We start from the raw sequence: 20,695 nt of genomic DNA, 5'->3' as shown, positions 1-20,695 counted from the left end.
CGTAAATTACAAAAACCAATTGTAAATTTGTTTAGCATTTCTGTTAGAGAGTACAAGAGAAACCCTAATCAGCAATTGGTTGCATTAGATACGCATTTCTTAAAAATCCGCCAAATACGCTTCATGTGAAAGAAGACTTTTAAATGGCGTAACATATTTTAGTAAGTTACTAGAATACGCAAATTACGCTACGCAAGTTACGCTCCATGTGACGGCACCCTTAAGGGCCTCGCACATGAAATGCATAACATAACATAAGCACAACATAAGACCAATGCACCAATAAGCATCCAACATAAAGTCGCCATATTGATTTACATAAGATTCCCATTGGTCCAGAGGCCTTATGCTACGCTTATGCTCTGTTATGCATTTCATGTGCGAGGCCCTTTATGCTATGCTTATGCTCTGTTATGCATTTCATGTGCGAGGCCCTTAACGCGGAACGCATGTGATTGGTTCCGCTTTCGTTCCGCGTTCCGCTATTCCGCTCCATGTGACGGCATTCTGAATTTTTCCTCAGATTTTTTCATTTACATCATATACATATGAGACGCAGAAAATTGCAGAACAACGGGCGACTTGTCTTACCGACGGGCAATAATAGCAAGAAGGATAACAAAACTCGCGGCTTTAAACCTCGCCGCGGTGTCGCGCCACTATATTAAACCGTGGTCGATGCCGCGATTGCGCGGACAGGACGGTCGCACGCGAGACGCCATATTGAGAAAGGGGTTGCGAGTGTTGAGCCGAATGTGCGAGCTGCGGTGTTTACGCGGTTCCGGATAAAGGCCGTGATACAGTTTGCGCGTCGATTCCGTGGCAGTTGTCTAGAGTACGGTGCATCGTGACGCGTGTGCCACCGAGACGGGCGTGTAGCGACGCTGTCATGAGCGGCAGCGACGGCGAGGACGGTCGATGCGAGAAGAGCACCGCCGTCGCCGCCACCACCGCCACCACCACCGTCGCCACCATCATCACTGGGGAAAGTGGCGTAGCCGAAGCGATGGGCGACGACTGCGGTCCGGCGACGGCGATGAAACGACACTGCAACGACGTCGTCGCCGTCGCCAATCACAACGAGTCCGCAACGTGGACACACCGGGACACGGATGCACCGAGCGACTACGAGAATGTATTCCCCGCATTCGCGGATTCTGATCCTACCGGGGTACGTCGTCTCTGCCTGTTTCGCTCGACTATCTTCGATGTGGCCAAATAATTTCAATTTTAATGAGATCCTTGTATAGTTTGAAGATTCATTTTTGCCACAGTTCGAAATCTGCAAAAAGTGGTTCCATCGTTAACCTTATTGAAGCTTCATCGTAGACTCAGTCGATTGCGATATTTTTTTCTTTTCAAGAATGGTATTAATATTATTATAATTCCATATATTATAATTTAATACTGTACCAATGCATAGATGTTTGTTATGCCATAGCAGTTTTTCTTGTGTCACTTATTTTGGAATTGGAGTTGTAGCAGGGCGAATCGTGTATCAGTTATATACTGTTTTAAAAAAATTTAAATGACTCCAGAAACAGACAAAATAAAACTTGGGATAATATAGAAATCTGTCTTGTTTACATAACAGAAGTATATTATTGTTGTATTGTCAAAACAATATATTTTTATTTTACGTTTAATAAACAATAAGGATAGAAGGATGCAATAGCACCGATAGTATGCTTTTCAAACATAATGAGCTACGAATGACGATATATTCTTGATGTATATTTCTGCAGTGACATGAACAGGCATGTATAGGCCAAATCTAATCATTTTTTGTTTAAGAATTTCTAATAGGATTTTTTCAATATTTAACTTATTAATAAGAATTTCAATTAATTTTAAAAATTAAATGAGGTAAATTTTTTAATTGCAACTTTGTAAAAACTGCAATTTGTACATAATGTGATTGATAAAATTGATAAATAAAAGATTCGTCTATGGTTAGCTCTTGCACTACTTCACTTACAAATTCTGCTGTAGATACAAATTTTGTTGTAAAAATAAATATTATGTAAAATACTTTATTTATAGTGTGGGACGACTGATCAGAGTGTGATAGACGCGTTTATCAGAGGCGCAAGGGCGGCTGATGAAGATCGTCGCAAGTTGTCTCTAGTAAGCACCGATGTGCTTGCCAAATTGTACTCTTCTGCAGCAGCTCTGGATGGTCAGTCACGTCTTGGAAAGGAATCGTGTTCTTGTGATAACACAGCTGATCACAAAGCTAAACGGTAAAGTTAAACAATAAAGCTAAACAATTAGAATTTCAAGAAGTAGAAAGGAGCAAGAATATGTGATATTAATTGGAAGTTTCTTGTGTATGTGCAGAGACATGTTCAGAGAGGAACTGCAAAAGGCTATGAATTTCCAAAATCTATGGATGGAATTACGGCAGTACATACGTACTGACTTTAACGTTGCTCTAGAAGCTACTCATATATTTGATTCTTCGCAATCTCATCGTGGCAAATTTACTACTGATATGCACAATACTGTTACTCAGTAAGAAGTTTATATATATTGAAATTTTTGGTGGCATTGTTAAACTGTTGCAATAATGTTTTTTGTTATAGATTATGTAAAAGAGATTCCCATCAACTTTTCATGAGATTAGTGAGCCAAGCGCAAGAGTTTGTGATAGAAGTAAAAATCCGTTTGTTTGCTCTTCTACATGATCATAGTGTGAATTTAGCTGAAATTTTTCTCACTGGTCAGTACTTTTCATAAATTTTTTTAGAAAATTTGAAATGTTTTTATTATACAGGGTGTTCTGAAATTTATGACTTAAAATACTATAACAAGAAAATTCTTGAAAAATTAGTAAAATAGTGATTTGTATTGATTTTTATTTCAAGTAGTAATTTTTGAGATAATAGCTTAAAGATGGTTACTCACAGGTTGTCTGCCATCTGGTCATTAATACTATTGCTTGTGCTATTCACAAACATTTGGTTATCTAAACATAGTTTGTAATTAGCCAGTTTTAAGTCATTATATCTAAAAAATTATTGCTTAAAATAAAAATCTACAAATAACTATTTTACTTAATTTTTTTGAGAACTTGTGATATTTTGAATCAAAATTTTCAGTACACTTTGTATGATAGATATAAAATTTATCTGAGTTTTTTACAATATAGGTCTCTTGAATGACTATGATGCTCTTGTATCGACGGCGATACTAATTTCTGAATTAGTAAAACCGTTAAAAAAGTGCCTCAACTTCAATTTGACGTGGGACTGCTTTATTAAGAAGTTATATCAGATTTATGTATATAATGACGCTTTAGTGCAGAACAATTTACCTACATTTATTGGTCAGGTAAAATCAAATTTATATTTCACTGAAGAAATATTCAACAACGTTGGCGATTTGGTAAATCTAAACGTGCATGCTTGCACATTTGTAGCTGAGGAAACTTCTACCGTTGAAGGACTCCAAATACCAAGCTCTTGTTCATAGATATTTATCTTTTGATGATGAAATGACGAGGATCGGTAATTTATGGCCCGAAACTGAGCCATGGATGGATAAATATAAGTAAGTTGAAGGATATGCTGTTCAAGTTGTTTTTAATAACTCGACGGAATTGTAAAAACAGAAAAATAGGATTGTATAAACGACGTATAATTTTAGTGCAGAACAAGCTGTTCGCATGACGAGACTTAGACAAATTAGAGAAGCTTGGAAATTGTTCACAGCAACACGTAAATTTATGGAGCGCAATATGTTGAACAAAACATCTGATATTGGAAGGTAAGACATGTACAAAATGTCTCAAAATTCTTATATATGGATTAGTAGACATGATCCTTTATGCTAAAAGAAACAATTTTTTTCTTCAGTAAAATTGCGCATCTAAATAATTTTTGTAAGAGAACAGATTATCGAATAAGCGTTCTCGTCTGTGTGGCGCTTTGGATCGGCACGCGCATCTTGCTTGTACTTGATTCTTTGATCTTTTTCTACATTGAATTGCTCAAAATATAAAATTTTAACACAAAATCGAAGAATACCATTTTTTAATTGAGACAGATCTTAACAATTAATCTTAACAATATTTTTAGGTGAATTTTTACAATTTCCATTTTATGCATTCTGCGCGCTGATTGCTTGTTAGTTTTGAAACGCAATTCTAAACTGAAGTAAGAATACATATGAATTAAATTGACAGGCAATTTAATAATTTTATGATGCTAACAATTATCTTAAAACACTAAAGAATTATAAAAATGTCATCTCAGGGCAGGAATCTGAATCTCTCTACATTTTGTGAGCTTTTACATTCTATTTTTCTATTACGTATTCCAGCTCTAATTTAGAACTGTGTTTCAAAATTGACAAATAATCGATGTGGAAATTGCATGAGAAATCGTAAAATTTACACAAAAATATTAAGTATCAAGATCTAGCTCATTAGCATTTTTCTTTGCTGATTTGTGTCGTTTATCGGTCTTAATTTCATTCGTTATTGATGAAAAGTTTACAAAATAAATATTGCTTTTATTCTTTACTTGAATTAATAAAAGAATTTTCTGATTCTCTCTGCAGCACTATCTGAAGATAAAGACAAATGTAATAATAATATACATTGTGAGTGTTATTCTGAACGTTTCACAATTGCATATGATAGTTAAATTGTATCATTAAAGGAGATATTCTCACTTTTAATACTATTTTTATATCTCTTTTTGCTTATTTGATTTAACTTTTCTATTTTGAATAATACGGTAAAAGATCAAGGCCTAAGAGACAAGCGAGTGGGACGTGCGTCACATAAACAAGAGCGTTTATTTATTAATTTTAATCTGTTTTTCTCTAATTACTTATTGGATGTTATTTTGCTAAAAAAAAAGTTTTTTTAAGCATAAAAAATCGTGTTTAATATACTCTATATGCCGGAATGTATATTTTATATACATTCTGTATATAAAATTTTGATAAATTCTTTTTCCGTAATTTTTTCTATTGCACAAACAATATTTCAGTGAAATGCAAGAGATTCACGGACAGTTTTCATCGCTCATTGCGCATACATCTGGAAGCGATAGTCCCCCTTTAAGTCCATCATTGGATTTTAGTTCAGATTCTATAGCTATGCCATCAAGCATAGAGATAGTTCAAATATTGTTAGATGATTGGAATAAAGCACAGCATCAAAAATTAGCTGACATAGCCGGTGCATTGACTGCCACTGAAGTAGATACCGCTGGACAAGGTGATTCTAACTGCTACGATTACACACGTGCCACATGTCAGTTGGCGCAATACGCTATCAGATCAGTGAGGTATGTAGACCTGAAGAAAATTGTATATTTTTATTTTTATTTATTTATTTTTTGGTATGTTAATGATTCTGATTTATTTTAGGACTCACAATGATGACTCTGGTGACACAGAGAATGGACTTGAGAATGGAAAAGAATGCGAATGTTCTACATGTAATGAAACTGGGGTAGGCCATATGGTAAATAGATTTCAAATCTTGACAGTTCATTAACGATTGTTGTTTCATTTTTTGTTTTTTTTAATTCTTTAATATTTCTTTTCCAAATATATTAAAATAAAACAAAGTAAAAATAAATTAATATTAGAACTAAGACTATGATATATAATGAAAATAAAAAGGGCCAATATAAAGTTATAGCAGGATCTTAGTGCTGAAATAATATTTCTTGTGTGATTTTACATACAATTTCTAATTTTTTTAAATTGTGCCATTATTTTCAATTTCAAATATAGCTCTTAAATCAGAAAATATTGCGTAATATTACAGAATTAAATTAACAATACTTTTCTGATTTAAGAGCTGTGTTTGGAACTAAAAGTAATGGTTCATATTTCGAAAGAATTAGAATTGTACATAAAACCACTCAAGAAATATTATTTCAGCGCTAAGATTTTGTTATGTATACTAATTCTCTCTTGATTTTAAAAATACTTTATTTAATGTGTGTTTTTAATGCCAGTTCGAGATTATAAACTTTTAGACAAAATAAATAATGATTATGTATTTTTTATTATATTTTGTATAAGACTTTCCTAATTTACACTGATAAACAATATACTTTTTCTGTAGGATACGCAATATAAGGATGAAAATATCGAGAAGGATGAGGCAAATTTATTTTCATCCTTCAGTAATGGCTTTCCAGGTAAGAGCAAAACAAAAAAAAAAAAAATAATGAAAGAAGTTTCAGAGAAATAAAAAATAGATAAATGTTTTCAGAAATATCTACAAGTTGTACAACAACGCAAGTTAAAAAGAAACTAGATCATTCAGACGATGAGAACAAAAAGAAAAAAGAATTGGGCATGCGTGACGCTTCGCACAAATATACCGGTTCAAAGACATCCGAATCGGATCCTTGTCTATGTGTTTATCAACACGCGCAAGAAATAGCAGAAAGAAAGAAAGAAATTCTAGAAAGTCCACCTTGTCCTTGTCTGCTGAATTCGAGACGCAAATGGGATATATGTCCTTGCCTCCCTAAATGTAAGCGATGTAAAACGTTTTTATTAGATTATTACTTATTATTTAGTTTAGTTAATCAATTAAAACTTTTTTGTTTTTTAAATATAATGTGTCTTTAAAAACAGCCATACCTGAAACGGTCGTAGCGATTGGTCGTCCAAAAGCGACATCACCTACTTCTGTAAAGGTTAATTCAGAACCGAGCCAGAAACCCGCCGTAAAGATTGGTTCCACGCAATCCGCCCAAACTCAAACGAGGCATTCTACAACGCAAACTCACAATCACAGCATGCATCAGGGTAGGTGTAAGTAGTGAGTCGTTCTTAGGTTGTGTCGTCATCACATCGATTAATCTCTTTCTGCGTCTTCGTCACATTTATTACGTACGCATGTTCACACACACATACATCTTTTTTTCACGCGACCATAGGTAACACTCATTCGCACGCTCACGGACCGCTACCAGATCTGACGAAAAACACAGGTTCGTGTTCTCACCCCAGACTTCGTCCACTTAATCATACACCGCATGCGTGCCACAAGCAAGCCAACGTCGAACATATCAAGAGAATGTCGTGTAACGATTGTTAGTAAACATATATATATATATATATATATATATATATATATATATATATATATATATATATATATAATATATATACATATATATCCGTCCAAGTTGTATCTATTATATTATGTGTATATTACGTTATATATTTTTTAACTTAATTTATTTAGTGAGTTCAGGAGATGGAGACTGTTCAGATTCAGGGAGTAGTCAGGGGGACTCGTGCTCCACCAGTAGTTCTGCACAAAGAGATGCCAACATGAGACACTGTGACTGTTGCTACTGTGAGGTCTTTGGCCATGGGATGGTAAGTTGGATCTTTAAAGAAATTGTTTGAAGACATTTATTTGATTTGAAGAAGCAGCGAGGATTAATGAATGCTTTATTTTTAGCCGTCAGTCGCGCCAGTGAGTCGGAACTATAAGGAAATGCGGGAACGGTTACGGCAACTTTTGACGAAGAAAAAAGCGAAGAAATGCAAAACCGTCGTACCTGGCTGTAGTCCGCAGAAAAGTCCATCAGAATCGTCAATTTCTAACACCAATTCCGAATCCAAAGCTGTGGCAAATTCAATTCTCAGATCAAATACTCCACTTTCGACGGCATCCACGGTGCAGTATGATCAACGAGATCAGCGGGATTTAGAGGAATTGTTGGAATTTATTGAAGGTAATCACACTGGGAAAAAAGATAATAAAAAGGCCGAAAAGAAAGCGAGGCAGAAGCAACGAAAGGTTTGTTTAAATATAAATTATGCTTGTACCAAATTTTGTATTTAATTATATATATTTTATGTTAATTTTTATGTTTTTGGCAGCTCGAAGAAAAATTAAAGAAGGACAGACAAGAAGCGGAAAGACAAAAGTTGATAGAATTACAAAAAAAGACTCCGGAGGTAACGATCACTGTTGTCGATCCTCAAAAGCCCATACCTCAAAGATTATTGCCTCAATGTAATTTACCGGAAGTTTCCATTTTGCCAACGTCGCCATCAGTATCTTTATCTACAGTAAAACAGTTAAATAATAGAAAAAAGGATAAGCAAGAAGTTTCTAGCAATAGTAGTAATAACTGCGGTAATAATAGTATTACTAACTTGAGTAACAAGACGAAGACGACGAATTCAAACGCAAAAAATAAGAGTATTAATAGCACGGAAAAGTGTGAAGTACGAAATACGAATTCTAGCCAAGGGAATAATAAGAGTAACGCGAAAAACGATAAAGTTGAGAGCAATAAAGGCAGCAAGCCATCAGCAAGTATTAATAATATTATGTCTACGAAAAACAGTACGAATAATAATGCGAATAAGTTATCTGATGTCGATTTACTTGATAAGAAGTTGACGAAAAAGGAGCGAAAAAAATTGAAGAAGGAAATGAAGAAACTGGAAGAAGCAAAGGCAAAAGAAACTGAAAATACAGTACATACAGAATCTCAACCGCAAATAGTTACTATTAGAAGGGAGATAAATTCGAACAGTGCTGAACCTACGGTTACAATTACTTTGAAAGGCCAAACTCCGGCTGAGGATAAGGTTCTATTTACGTTAGTGAATGGACAGACCAAGGAACCTTCCCATAAGTCAGAGCAAGAACAAAACCAAAGTAACAACGGAAAAAAGAAAAAAGTTAAAGCGATTAACAATAATAATTCCTTGCAACAAGGAAATAAATTACAGCAATCGAATAATTCAAAGCAGCAGACTCAGACTAAAGTCAACGACGGTAAGAACTTGAAGCAACAAGCAAATAACGAAAAGTCGAAAAGTGGTAAACAGACAGAAGAGAAAAAAATTCAACAACAGAATGTCAACGAAGGCAAAAATTCTAAATCGAAGAAAGACAAGAGAAATACGGAGAATAAAGAGAACGTGTTGCAGCAACAAAATGTAGTGAACAAGAATAAAAATCAACAAAATGCGACCAACAAAAAGCAAAATAAAGCGAGTACTCCTCCCCAGACACCGGTGTCGCAAAAACAGCAGCAGCAGCAAAATCATATTATAAGTGAATCTGCAATTAGCAAGAAGGCAAAGAAGCAACAACAGCAACATGATAAAAATTTGCAATCGAACACCAGTAAAAGCAATAAAAATAATAATAATGCGAATAATAAGAACGTATCGAATAAGAGCGATTCTCAAAAAAGTAATAATGTAAATAAAACGAATCAAACTACCATAAGTAAGCAACGTGCGCCTGCGGAAGTCCAAAATACGTGTTCCGAACGAGTTAGTTCGCCATCGCTAAGTAGTCAGTTTAAAGACATCGGACCGAACTCTAAGATTAACATCGAAAATCTCAAGTTACCACCGGGCATCACGATCACAAAGGTCGACGCGCCGCCAAAACCGCTTCCAATCAAAACGGCTCCTTTGCCGAAACCAGTAAATCCGCCCAAGCAAACTACCATTATCGCCGCGCCGATGAGCGGCGTTCAGTCCAGCTACGCGAGTCCGCAAGCAGGTGGAAATGTTATAGTGGTGGATACGGGCAAGCTCAAGCAAGATCTGCTACCAAAAGCTAATGAAAAAGGTAGGCTGTAATTAGTATAGATAAACTAAAGTATGGGAAGGATTGGCTTATGTAACTAATATTCAAGGTGTTTATTACTAGAAAACCTTGGAATTTTCAGGGGATTTTTCTTTCTCTTTTTTACCTTTGAAAATCATGAATTTTCATAAGGTTTTGTTGATACTCAGAAAAATTTTAGAAATTTTACTTTTATTTTTAAATTTTACATATTATTTTACAAATTATTTTTTTTTATTATTAAAACGTTGATTAGCAATAAATATGGCATACACATTTATATCCATTCTCGTGTGACTCGTGAGTTTATAAAAAAATTAATGACAATAAAAGATAATACATAATTTTAAATTGATGTTATGGGTTTAATAAATATAAAATTTTTGAATTATATACTTCTTATATTTTCTAATATATTTATATAATTCTGGATGAGCTAGATGTATTGCAAACAAATTGTTATATGCTATTTAATTTATATTATTTTTTGTAGTATTTTCTCAAATTTAATATTCAAAACTTCAGTAATTTTTCTTTGTGCATGATTGTGTAACATTAAAAAGAGCATAGGCTAGGGAATAGAATTGGATCAATTTTTCTTCATACATAAAAAAGTAATAAGAATACTAAATTTAATATTTTTATAAGTTTTACTATAAATTCTTAATTTTTACATGTTTGGCTTGAGTTTTATTTAATTATATATTAATTATATATTTAATAAAATAATACATTGGATAATTTTCTTTTCTCGATTTTTTTGCAATAAGAAATACCATATGTATGTATTATTATTAATAAAACTTCAGCCAAAAATGTAAAGATTGTAACATTGGGGGCGATACGGATCATCAGTTTAAACTCCATAAAATCTAAAAGAAATAAAAATAAATGTATAAATTCTTTGAAAAAGTTTATTAAATCTTTTCATTATAAACTCACAAAATTGAGATCGTGATTTTATGAGAGACAAAATTTCTTCGTGAACTTACGATTACTGCGCTTGTATCATTGACTGACATTGAATCACACGTAATACAGAATTGTTGTCTATTATTTCCGTTGCAGAGGGGCGAGACCATTCTCCCGCCCCGAGTGTTCCCCAAGTATCATTTTATCTTTATTGTTTATTAAATGTTAGATAAGGATAAAATGATACTTGAAAGACATTTGGAAGGGAATCTGAACGCATTCCAGAGGGAAAGCGCGAAAGCAACTAGCACGATGAAATAAAAAAACTAATGATAACTGTCTCAAAACTTGATGATTCGATATTTGTCTCGGTCCACCGTATTATAAAATAAACTTATTTCACAAAGCTTAAAAAAAGCATTAAAAAATTCTATAATCTTATTTCGGGAATTTTGATTAAAATTCTTGGAAAATTCGGGAATTCTTTTATAAAATTTGAGTAAACACTCCGTAATATTCTATTGTGTAAAAAATGTAGTATTTTTTTATTTGATCTTATGACATCTACATATATTAAAGTCTTAAAAAAAATAATATGTTTTTCTATTCAATGAAAAGTTGATGAAATGTTTAAACTTCATAAACAGTCATTTTCAACTTTATAAACTAAATTTGTAGTTGTTTTCATAAATAAATTTTTATATGTTTTTTCCAACATAACATATTTGCCTTTTAGCCATTGTTTGGATAATGTTTGTTATTTTTATTAGTGAAAGTTTATGTGAATAATTTTTAATTTGTTCTTTAACAGATTCATCGAAGGATTCTCAGCCTCAAAGTACCGCTACCGGTAAAAAGAAGAAAAAGAAAAATAAGAATTCAGCCAATTCGGGCAATACAGCGGCAATGCCGCCAGTGCAGAACAGCGACGCATTTGTGAACGATCATATGATGGACGAGCCGGCGAGAATACTGCACAATCCTGGGACGAATATGGTGACTATAAGGAACCCATCGTTCGGACCGATGAAAGTGCCGCCGACGCAGCAAGCTGCGATCATTAAAGTGTCGGAGAACGGCATGGTGACGATCCGAAGTCCAGCTTTGCAGCAGGCGATCAATGCGGGCTTGACGTCACCACCTAAGCCGGATTACATAGTCAAGGGCGATCTGTCGTCGTCATCGACGGGCAGAGTGACGACGACTGATTGCGGTCAGCTGAGCGTGAAACACGCGAACGGTGTCATATCGTCGAGCCTGGCGGAATTGCGCAGCCGATTGAGCGCGCAGCCTGATTGCGCGTCGTCCTTGTCCGAGCTTGCCAATATCCAGATCAGCCAGATGACGAACGGCCAACCGATACCGGAGAACGGCATCAATCTCAAGGGTACCAGCGTCACCCTGACGAAGGTGAGACCCGAGGCAACGAGCATGGATGATGGGCGACAAGCATCAGCCAAGTGTGCCTCAGTGAAGGAGGCGATAAACACCACTTCGATAACAGCGGCCAACGGTGGCGGCAGCGGTGGTGGTGGTGGTGGCGGTAGCGGGAAGAGCAAGAAAAAGAAAAAACGCGGAAGCGGCACGGGGCAGTGCGGAGATGACTTGGACCTCGTTGGTGAGAAACAACAATAATCAGACTTTAACATGTAAATCTGCTTCTTTCATTTCGTTTGTTTTCTTTAACACACGTTATAAAATACATTACACAGGCACGCATCCTCTTCGGGTTGTTTCTCACGCTCGCAGCGGATCTCGTTTCTTTCTTTTATGAAGGAAACTATCCATACGTATCTTTCTCGGACACTTAGGTTTCTCGCACTAAAGACGATTTTTTTTCTTTCGCTCCGTGCTGTCAGGAGAGGGCACTGCATCGCGTTGGAAAGCTGCATTGTCTGCTAGGTCAAAAGATTTTTGAGATATCGAGTATTCATGAATGAAAGAACGAAAGAGAGAATGGTAAAGAGAGAAAAATGCTTTTGAGAGTTGACTTTTGAATTTTTTGAGAGAGATCTTTCTTTTAAAAGGAAGAGATGCAAACGATCAGTGATCTTCATCTTTCCTTTATTTTTTTTCCAGCTCCACACGAGACGCGAGACTCTTTTATATATATATATATATATATATATATATATATATATATATATATATATATATAAATAATCTGAATTGCTTTGTTCTTTTTTGTAAAGAGTAGTCGATTATCTCTGGATTTATATATAGGCACGGATTTGTGTCGGTCTTTGTTTTATTTTTCAATGCATTTCTTTATTTTTGAATGCTGAACGCAAGGCAGTGCCATCTCGATAAGACATTGCACAAATATAGAAGGACAAAGGAGCGCATGATGATGGAATGAGAGGGGGAAGATCTACACAATACAAGATTATCTTAAATCAGGGACAGAATGTCGAAAATAGTTTCATCAACGACTGTATACCGCGTACATCTTTGATAAAACTGCAATTAGAAATTTGTAATTGTGTCGGATTATTCAATTAAGCCTATTTTACACAATCTATAATTTGCGATAGAATTTTATTTATAATTTTATACAGAAAACAAATAAGATGAATGACATATCCGTGAATTGTAACACAAACTATAATTTAGTCTACTGTCATATTTGACGTGACAATCTTGATTTTGAAAGTAACTGTTGTTTATTAACTAAACATGAATATTCTTACTTATGTACAATAAAATCTATCAATAAAAAAGATTTTTTTTCAACTAAAATGCTAAATACATCTTCAAATTGTCTTTCATTTAATCTTATAAAGTTTTGATTTGCGCTGTTAGATTTTCGATTAAAAGTTCGTTATGTAGCATATGAAGTATACTTTGTTGTCTTTTGACATATCATAACTTACATCAAAATTTGTACACCAAATATTTCTTTTATATAGAAACTAATCGATCAAGGCAGGCCAAGAATGAGCAACAAATTAGTGGATGTTAATTAAAAATATTTAATCAGAAATATCTAGAAATATCACAAATATAGCACAATCAAGCGAAACAAGTTTCAACTTATAGTTAAGTCTTCTATAGTTGTAAACATATAATAAAATTAAATTATTGACGGATAATAAAAAATTAAATGCAAAAATCATAAAGTAATAAACATAAACAGATTCGATTAACATACATATTAATAATATCCATAGAATCTGTGCTTGACAGTTAAACGTCTTAATAGTTTCTCATCTCAGAGAATCTTTTTCTCTATTTTTTTTATCAAAATGAATGATGCAGTCGTCAATTACATCAACTTCAGACTAAAGAAGTTTTGTGATGCGAATCAATATCCAACAATCAAATATCGAACAAATTTACACTATTGCAAATTTTTGTGACGGTAAATTATCATATACAGATGTGAAATGGTCGGAAGTTTATAACGAAATGATATTTCTTTTATATTTACGAAGTTTATGTCTACGAGCAGATATTGCTATACTTGTGGATATTATTGAAATTGATATTATTAAAGAATTTTCTATGTTATATTTATATTTACATGTTTTACTTAATAACTCAACTATCAAAGAAACATGATTTTTGTTATGAAATTATAAATAGAATTCTGTTTTAAAATTTGTGACAAATTATAAATTGTGTAAAATGGGCTTTAGACTGTAAATAATTAAAGTTCTGAATTTATTCAAGTTATTGTTATTTACTTTTTTTAAAAATGTAGATACTTTATATTACATCCTAATGGACTTGACACCATTGAATTATATTATATCGGTATTATGCCAAAAAGTTATTCGCGAACTAGTACATATATACATCGTACCGATTAGTTTTTACTATATAAATATGATAGAACAAAATGTATATCATTCTATTAGATCAATTACTCATTTGACTAAAATTTTATTTAATTAAATGTAATCTATAGGGTTTCAAAATTTAAATTAAAGTTTATAGTTTTCTATGTCGTTTGACGATTTTAAAAAATATCAAGTAATAATTTTGATTTCGTCGGTCAAATAAGAAAAATTTATTTTTTTCTTTGTTATTTTTTTATTCAAATCTGTGCTATTTCTTGCAAATAAAGTACATAGCCATTTTTAATGTAATTTTGTATGCTAAATTTAAATTTGAATTAAAAATTAATCGACAATATTTGGATTACACGAAACAGTCAAAATGATCAAAATTACGGCTTTTAATCATAATAGTATTATTTTTGCAACTAGATGTTTAGTTTTTATTGATGTCCAATTCTGAAAGATAAACATAATTTTATTATTTTTTAAGGAAACTTTTTTTTAATATGGTATTTCTGCGTTATAAAATTAACCAATTATCGTACAATTATTTGTTAATATCAATTTTTAATATTAATTTGTTATGAAAAAGCTTTTTCTGCGTTTATATAGAGTTAAAACTATGAATTATTTCTGAAAGTTTGTATTATTTTTTTCTTTTTGTAATTTTTATTTTAATTTGTATTGATAATGTATTTGCAATAAAAACACTATTTTTATCTTTCAGAAATGAATAAAAACTAAACGTCTATTTGCAGAAAGAATACAATTATGGTCAAAAATAATTTTGATCAATCAAAATTATATTGAAAATGACTATTGAACTTCTTTTGCAAAAAATGATGCAGATTTGAATAACGAAATAATGAAAAAGAAATCAACTTTTTTTATTTGACCAATGAAATCAAGATCTTTACTTGATATTTTTTAAACAGCATAAAAAACTGGAAACTTTAATTTAAATTTTAATATTCTACTTTTATTTAGTTAAACATTATTTTAGTTAAGGAGTGGTCGATATAACGTGGAATGACCCATATATAAATTTCAAACATATATATATATACATACATATATATATATATATATATATATATATATATATATATATATACATATATATAATATATTGTACATAAATATAATAAATATAATTTTAAATTATATAAATTTATAATATATTTTATATATATTTATGCATATATGTTATAAAATTTTTATTTATATATTTATGTATAATATTTATTTATATATTAGATATAAAATATATAAAAAAATATTATATGTATATGTTGTATAGTGTGTATGTGATATATAACATAGTCATGTGTATGTATACAACGGACATTTTCGTTACATCTTTTTCTGTTTTAAACGTGACTGATGAAAATGAATGAAGAAATTGCTCGACTAGATTTATATTGACCATGACAATACAGGGGACAATATGACAATATCGGTTCATTGTGATGAATGAAACAGGAATGTGATACTATAGTATACGATGTTTTTAAATCTACTGATAACATTAAATAAAAGAGCAAGTTACTTTTTTTCAATGTTATACTCTCTTTTCCCCTTTGTTGGAGTAGACATTTCCCGAAATGCTGCATGAGTATGGGTAGTTATATTCGTTATCTTAATTTCGTCTTCTTTTTGTTTACCTTTCGACATATTATTTCACTGCCTCGCAATAAATTTAGGGAAACTAAAGACAAATTGCTAAACCAATTTTTTTGAAGGGAAAAAAAAAATTGAACAGTGATTTTTGTAATTTTAACGGCGAGAAAAGTTAGGAAAGAAAGAACATTAATAATTGTACTTGTAATGAAAAATTAACGATCTGTAACAGAGCACAGTTGTTTGTGTGGATTGTCCCTCTGCAAATGCATGGCAGGCAAAGTTGGAAAATTTTAATTTTTTTTTTATAGAATCCATCAGTGATGAAAATCGATATTTTTCGGTAAAAATTGATCTTTTTTAAAATTAAAAATAATAAATAGCACATAATAGAAAAATGCTGTAAATCGATAGACTTTTCTAAATTATGTTTTATCCAAAATAAAATCTGTAAGAGATTAAGAATTGACGTAGCAAATAAATACGTTTTCTTTATTATAAAATGTTGAATAGTAAATGCGAAATACATCTATATAGATATATTTTTAATTCTATTATTATATTTTTCTCATTAAAATTAACATAAAATTTAGTAACAATTATATCTCCAAAGTTTTTGTTAAAAAAGTATTTTACAAATTAATTAGAATACAAAACATTTTATTATTTTAAGGTTTCATTATTATTATTATTATTATTATTATTATTGATTGGCTTAATTTTTTTTAAACCATAGTGATCAGTATGATTTAGGCGAATTAAAGTAAAAAATATTTTTTTGTATAAAGTGTATATATAGTGAGTGTTACATAGTTTATTTCTATAATTTTTGTCAGTTTATTAAATCCGGGACAGTAAAAACAGAATTTACCATGGTTTTTTCCATCCATTGGATTTACAGTGATGGCGGGTGCTTCGACGATTGTCCAGATCATATCTGAGTCGTTAAACATACGTTAGCGTAGTCGTCCTGCTCTTTTTCGTTTTTTTATACTTCTACCCATACCCACACAGTAGACAAAAGAAAAAGAAGTAATGCACAGCAGATTTTGCCAATCATTGCCGCGTTCGCAGGCAGGCTATCAGTGTATCCAGTATTCAGAGCGTGTCTTTTACAGAGGTATTCACGCCCAAAGATATAGACCTCGTAAATGACGAGGAGATGGACGATGATGAACGCGAACTGGAGGCCTTCAAGCGATTCTGCCTACAATCGGTGCCGCCGTTGCATAAGGAGAAGGTCAACCTAAATATCAAGGACATCGTGTTGAAGAAAAAATCATCATCGTCCTCGTCGTCATCTTCGTCAACGTCGTCATCGTCAGCGGCGACAGCGACCGCTGTAATGGCGGCCAATTGATTTGTATAATAATTTGAATAATTCTGCATTATATACCATCCGCGTGCCCTGGCACGTGATTACTGCCATTTTCGATGATTCGACATGCGGTTTAGAACGCGATCACATTACAAATGATTCGCGTTTTTGCTAATATTGTCGTCGTCATCGATTCCGGGTTTTTACAGAAAGACAAGTATGTAATGCCTTCGTAGATAAATATTTAAATGTTAATGTATTAGAGTGAAAAAAAACTCTGAAAGACGATAGAATTGATCGTATAACGATTATTGTATATGTATATCGCTAAATGTAATTAGGGATATAAGTTTCTTTTGTGACGAAACGATGAAGTTTCTCTCGCGAGACGTCGTTTTGAAACGTCGTCTTGGACGAGGTGAACAATATTTGTAAAATTGAACGATATTTGATCTCGTCGGTACTTTAAGGATAAATACGGTTGTAAAGTTAAACGATAATTTCGTTAAAATAATTGATACGAGAGGATATATGCTGCATTTGCAGCTTTGCATCTTCTCGCACCGGCGAGGGATCAGAGAACTTGACGCAAATGCACGTAACTGTGCGTGACGATAGACAGATGGACGTACATATTGTTCTCTTCTTTTCTTTTTTTTCTTTAATAAACATAGTTGCGCGTTTTTATCCACTTAGAGCGTCTGTGTATCACCTTTATGTGTCTCTGTATCTACATTCTCCTTGTAGGAGTAGCATGTATTCGTATAAGTAGTCTATATTAGTATAGGACACACCGAGAAGGTTTATATATATATATATATATACATATATATAATTCAACAAATGTACGTCGCAATGTTTCTTATTGTAATTAAAGTACTTTTTATACTGTAAATCAAACTAGGCGTGTGAGACGACAGTCTATTCTTTTTAATTGTATATAAATTTTATCCCTATACACACACATACACACACACACACACACACATGGCAAAAAGAGAATAGAGAATGAGTATATATACAAGGTGCTCCGAAATTTGCGAATCAAAATATTATAGCAAAATAAAGTTTTCGAAAAATTAAAATAACAATTTCTTTAATTCCAAAGAGGGAGAGGGAGTGATCTTATAGATGTTAGTTAGCATCAGTATTATTAAATTGATTTAATTCAGTGACATTAGATACTTTTCTGTTTTAATTTAGGAGCTGTGTTTAAAACTGAAAGTAACGGTACACTATTTGGAGAATTAGAAAAAATTTTTAAAGGTCATACAAGAAACATTATTTCAGCACTAAGATCTTTCTATAACCGATTGTGGATCTCGATTTGAATTGTTTAAGTAAAATAGTTATTTGTGAATTTTTATTTTAAGCAGTAATTTTTCGAGATATGAGGACTTAAAGCTGACCAATCACGAACTCTATTTAGACAATTGTCTGTCGTGTCACTAATATATACCGTTCATGCAATTCTCGGACATGATTATTTGAACTTTATATTTTAAAAACTATTATTTGAGATAAAAAATTGCAAATAATTTAATTTTTTGATAATTTTTGTGCTATAATTTGATTCGTAAATTTCGGGATACTCTATATATTATATGTATATAAGTATATATCACTGCCGCGCTACGTTATTATTTATTCATTGAGTTAGTAATTTCTCTACAGAAACAAAAAATTATTTTATTACAAAGAATTAGAATTAATTATAGAATATTGTAATTAAATTAGACACTTTGAAAACTTTTCACTAACAGCGTGTACAAAAATGTACGCGTATCACACATATTTTTTGTTTAAATTATTTTATCTAGATTTTTCATCTGTCTATATCTATTCTTAAATACATATATATTTTGTTTCAAATATAAATATATAAAATGATATTGAAGTTTTTTTACTTTTTAAATACATATCGATTGTTGGTTAGTATAAATTTAATGTTATATTATGCCGCTAGATGTCTCGTAAATTAATTTTTTTTAAATTACGAAACGTGACATTGATTTTATTGTCAATTGCCGTTCGCGAGATATAGTCCCGTTTGAACATGTTGCGATTGATCACAACCATTTACAGTGATTGATGTTTAGATGATGTTTTTTCATTGGAACAACCAATCAAAAAATTTTATATTAAATTAGTTAATTGGTGACGTAGACAATCAAGTCCCACTCGATATTTGACTTGCTATTTTTAACTGAACTTCTTGCACCCTTTGACTATACATATAACTAGTCAAAGCTTGCACCGTTTACCTTTTTCTATTGGAGAGAAAAAGAGAAAAAAATGAACTATGTAAGAAGTTCGTCAGTTAGAAAGAATAATAGAATAGATCTATTGATGACTTTCGGTGTGATTTCATATAAAAATATACAACTTGCTGCTTATATATTTTGAATCATCTTTTTTTTATTAGCGTTCAAACAACAATTATATATAATTACACTTAAAATGATTGATAATATAATGCCAACAATAAATAAACCATTTGCAACGGATGTAAGTAGTGCAGCAATAAGCTACTGTAATTGATAAATTTTGTTAACATAAATTTTATTGACGAACTTTAATTCTTTTTTAGTCAATTGATTTGACTTATTTTTTGTCTCGATTGAGTCACAGTCCTTGAATGTCTATTAGTGAAAATAAAGTTTGAAAAATGTTACTTTTGTACAATTTTTTAAACGGACGGACGAACAAAACAAGCGAACAGTTAGATGAATATTTATAAAATTATAAAGTAGTTTGCTACGCTGCACTACTTAATTAATAATAAAATCTTCAAAAGTCTTTTCGGATTTTATCCTAATCTCCTCCGCTATTGATTGACGAAAATCGGTATTTCATTTGCGTAACGCAGAGAGATCCAGACAACACGCATGTCTAAAAAACGCATTTAAGATGATCTTTAGACGATTTTTTAGATATACGTTACTATTTGGAAAAATACTTGTTAGAGATGTGCTAATAGTTCGAATTTGAATCGAATCACGGATTTGATTTGTTTTCGACTTTGAAAAGTTCAAATTCGAATAGTTCAAAAATTTCGAATTATTTATGGTTCGAATTCAAACCGATTGTTTATTTTAATTATTTTATTTATATTTTCCGCGAGATCTTAGGTATCATGATTATTTTCATGATTGATTGTCTCCAAAACTTTTCTACCGTTTTTAAATCTTGTAAACTGTTAAAAAATTGTATGTACACGATAGACAATTGTGTTCGTAAAATTGTCTCAACATTTCATGTATATCATGATTTTGTAGAATTTAGAACAAATTAAAAAATATTGTTCTATTATATTTCCGTAATGAAGTGCACTAAAGATACTATCACTTTGATAATAATATTATAATTTGTATGATATATATTGAATGCTCATTTATCAGTATAATACCTTCACATTTATTATCTGTACGTATAAGTATATTATAAATTTTTACTTAACATTTTTTAATA

At 31.8% G+C, this 20,695-nt stretch overlaps 1 protein-coding gene across 7 annotated transcripts; it reads left to right on the top strand.

Moving 5' to 3' along the window:
* The first annotated feature begins 700 nt into the window (after window positions 1-700).
* LOC105193812 lies at window positions 701-18,124 on the top strand. Of its 7 annotated transcripts, none has more exons than XM_039458172.1 (18): window positions 701-1,171; window positions 2,044-2,243; window positions 2,341-2,514; window positions 2,586-2,722; window positions 3,152-3,333; window positions 3,422-3,552; window positions 3,649-3,768; window positions 5,001-5,300; window positions 5,383-5,479; window positions 6,092-6,167; window positions 6,242-6,508; window positions 6,613-6,786; window positions 6,918-7,073; window positions 7,229-7,365; window positions 7,451-7,792; window positions 7,876-9,595; window positions 11,316-12,122; window positions 17,025-18,124. In XM_039458172.1, the coding sequence occupies exons 1-18, from the start codon at window positions 890-892 to the stop codon at window positions 17,264-17,266; spliced, it is 5,544 nt and encodes a 1,847-aa protein (XP_039314106.1). In that variant the 5' UTR covers window positions 701-889; the 3' UTR covers window positions 17,267-18,124. The 7 variants fall into 7 exon arrangements, with proteins under 7 accessions (XP_039314106.1, XP_025990924.1, XP_039314105.1 ...); XM_026135139.2 differs by having other exon boundaries at window positions 6,613-6,792; window positions 6,918-6,971; XM_039458171.1 differs by having other exon boundaries at window positions 6,613-6,792.
* The last annotated feature ends 2,571 nt before the right edge of the window (window positions 18,125-20,695 follow it).

Source organism: Solenopsis invicta, chromosome 16 (assembly GCF_016802725.1).
Source record: "Solenopsis invicta isolate M01_SB chromosome 16, UNIL_Sinv_3.0, whole genome shotgun sequence".
In the NCBI taxonomy this organism is placed as follows: domain Eukaryota; kingdom Metazoa; phylum Arthropoda; class Insecta; order Hymenoptera; family Formicidae; genus Solenopsis; species Solenopsis invicta.
Note: the sequence above shows the minus strand (reverse complement) of the source record. Positions and strands in the feature narration are given on the sequence as shown.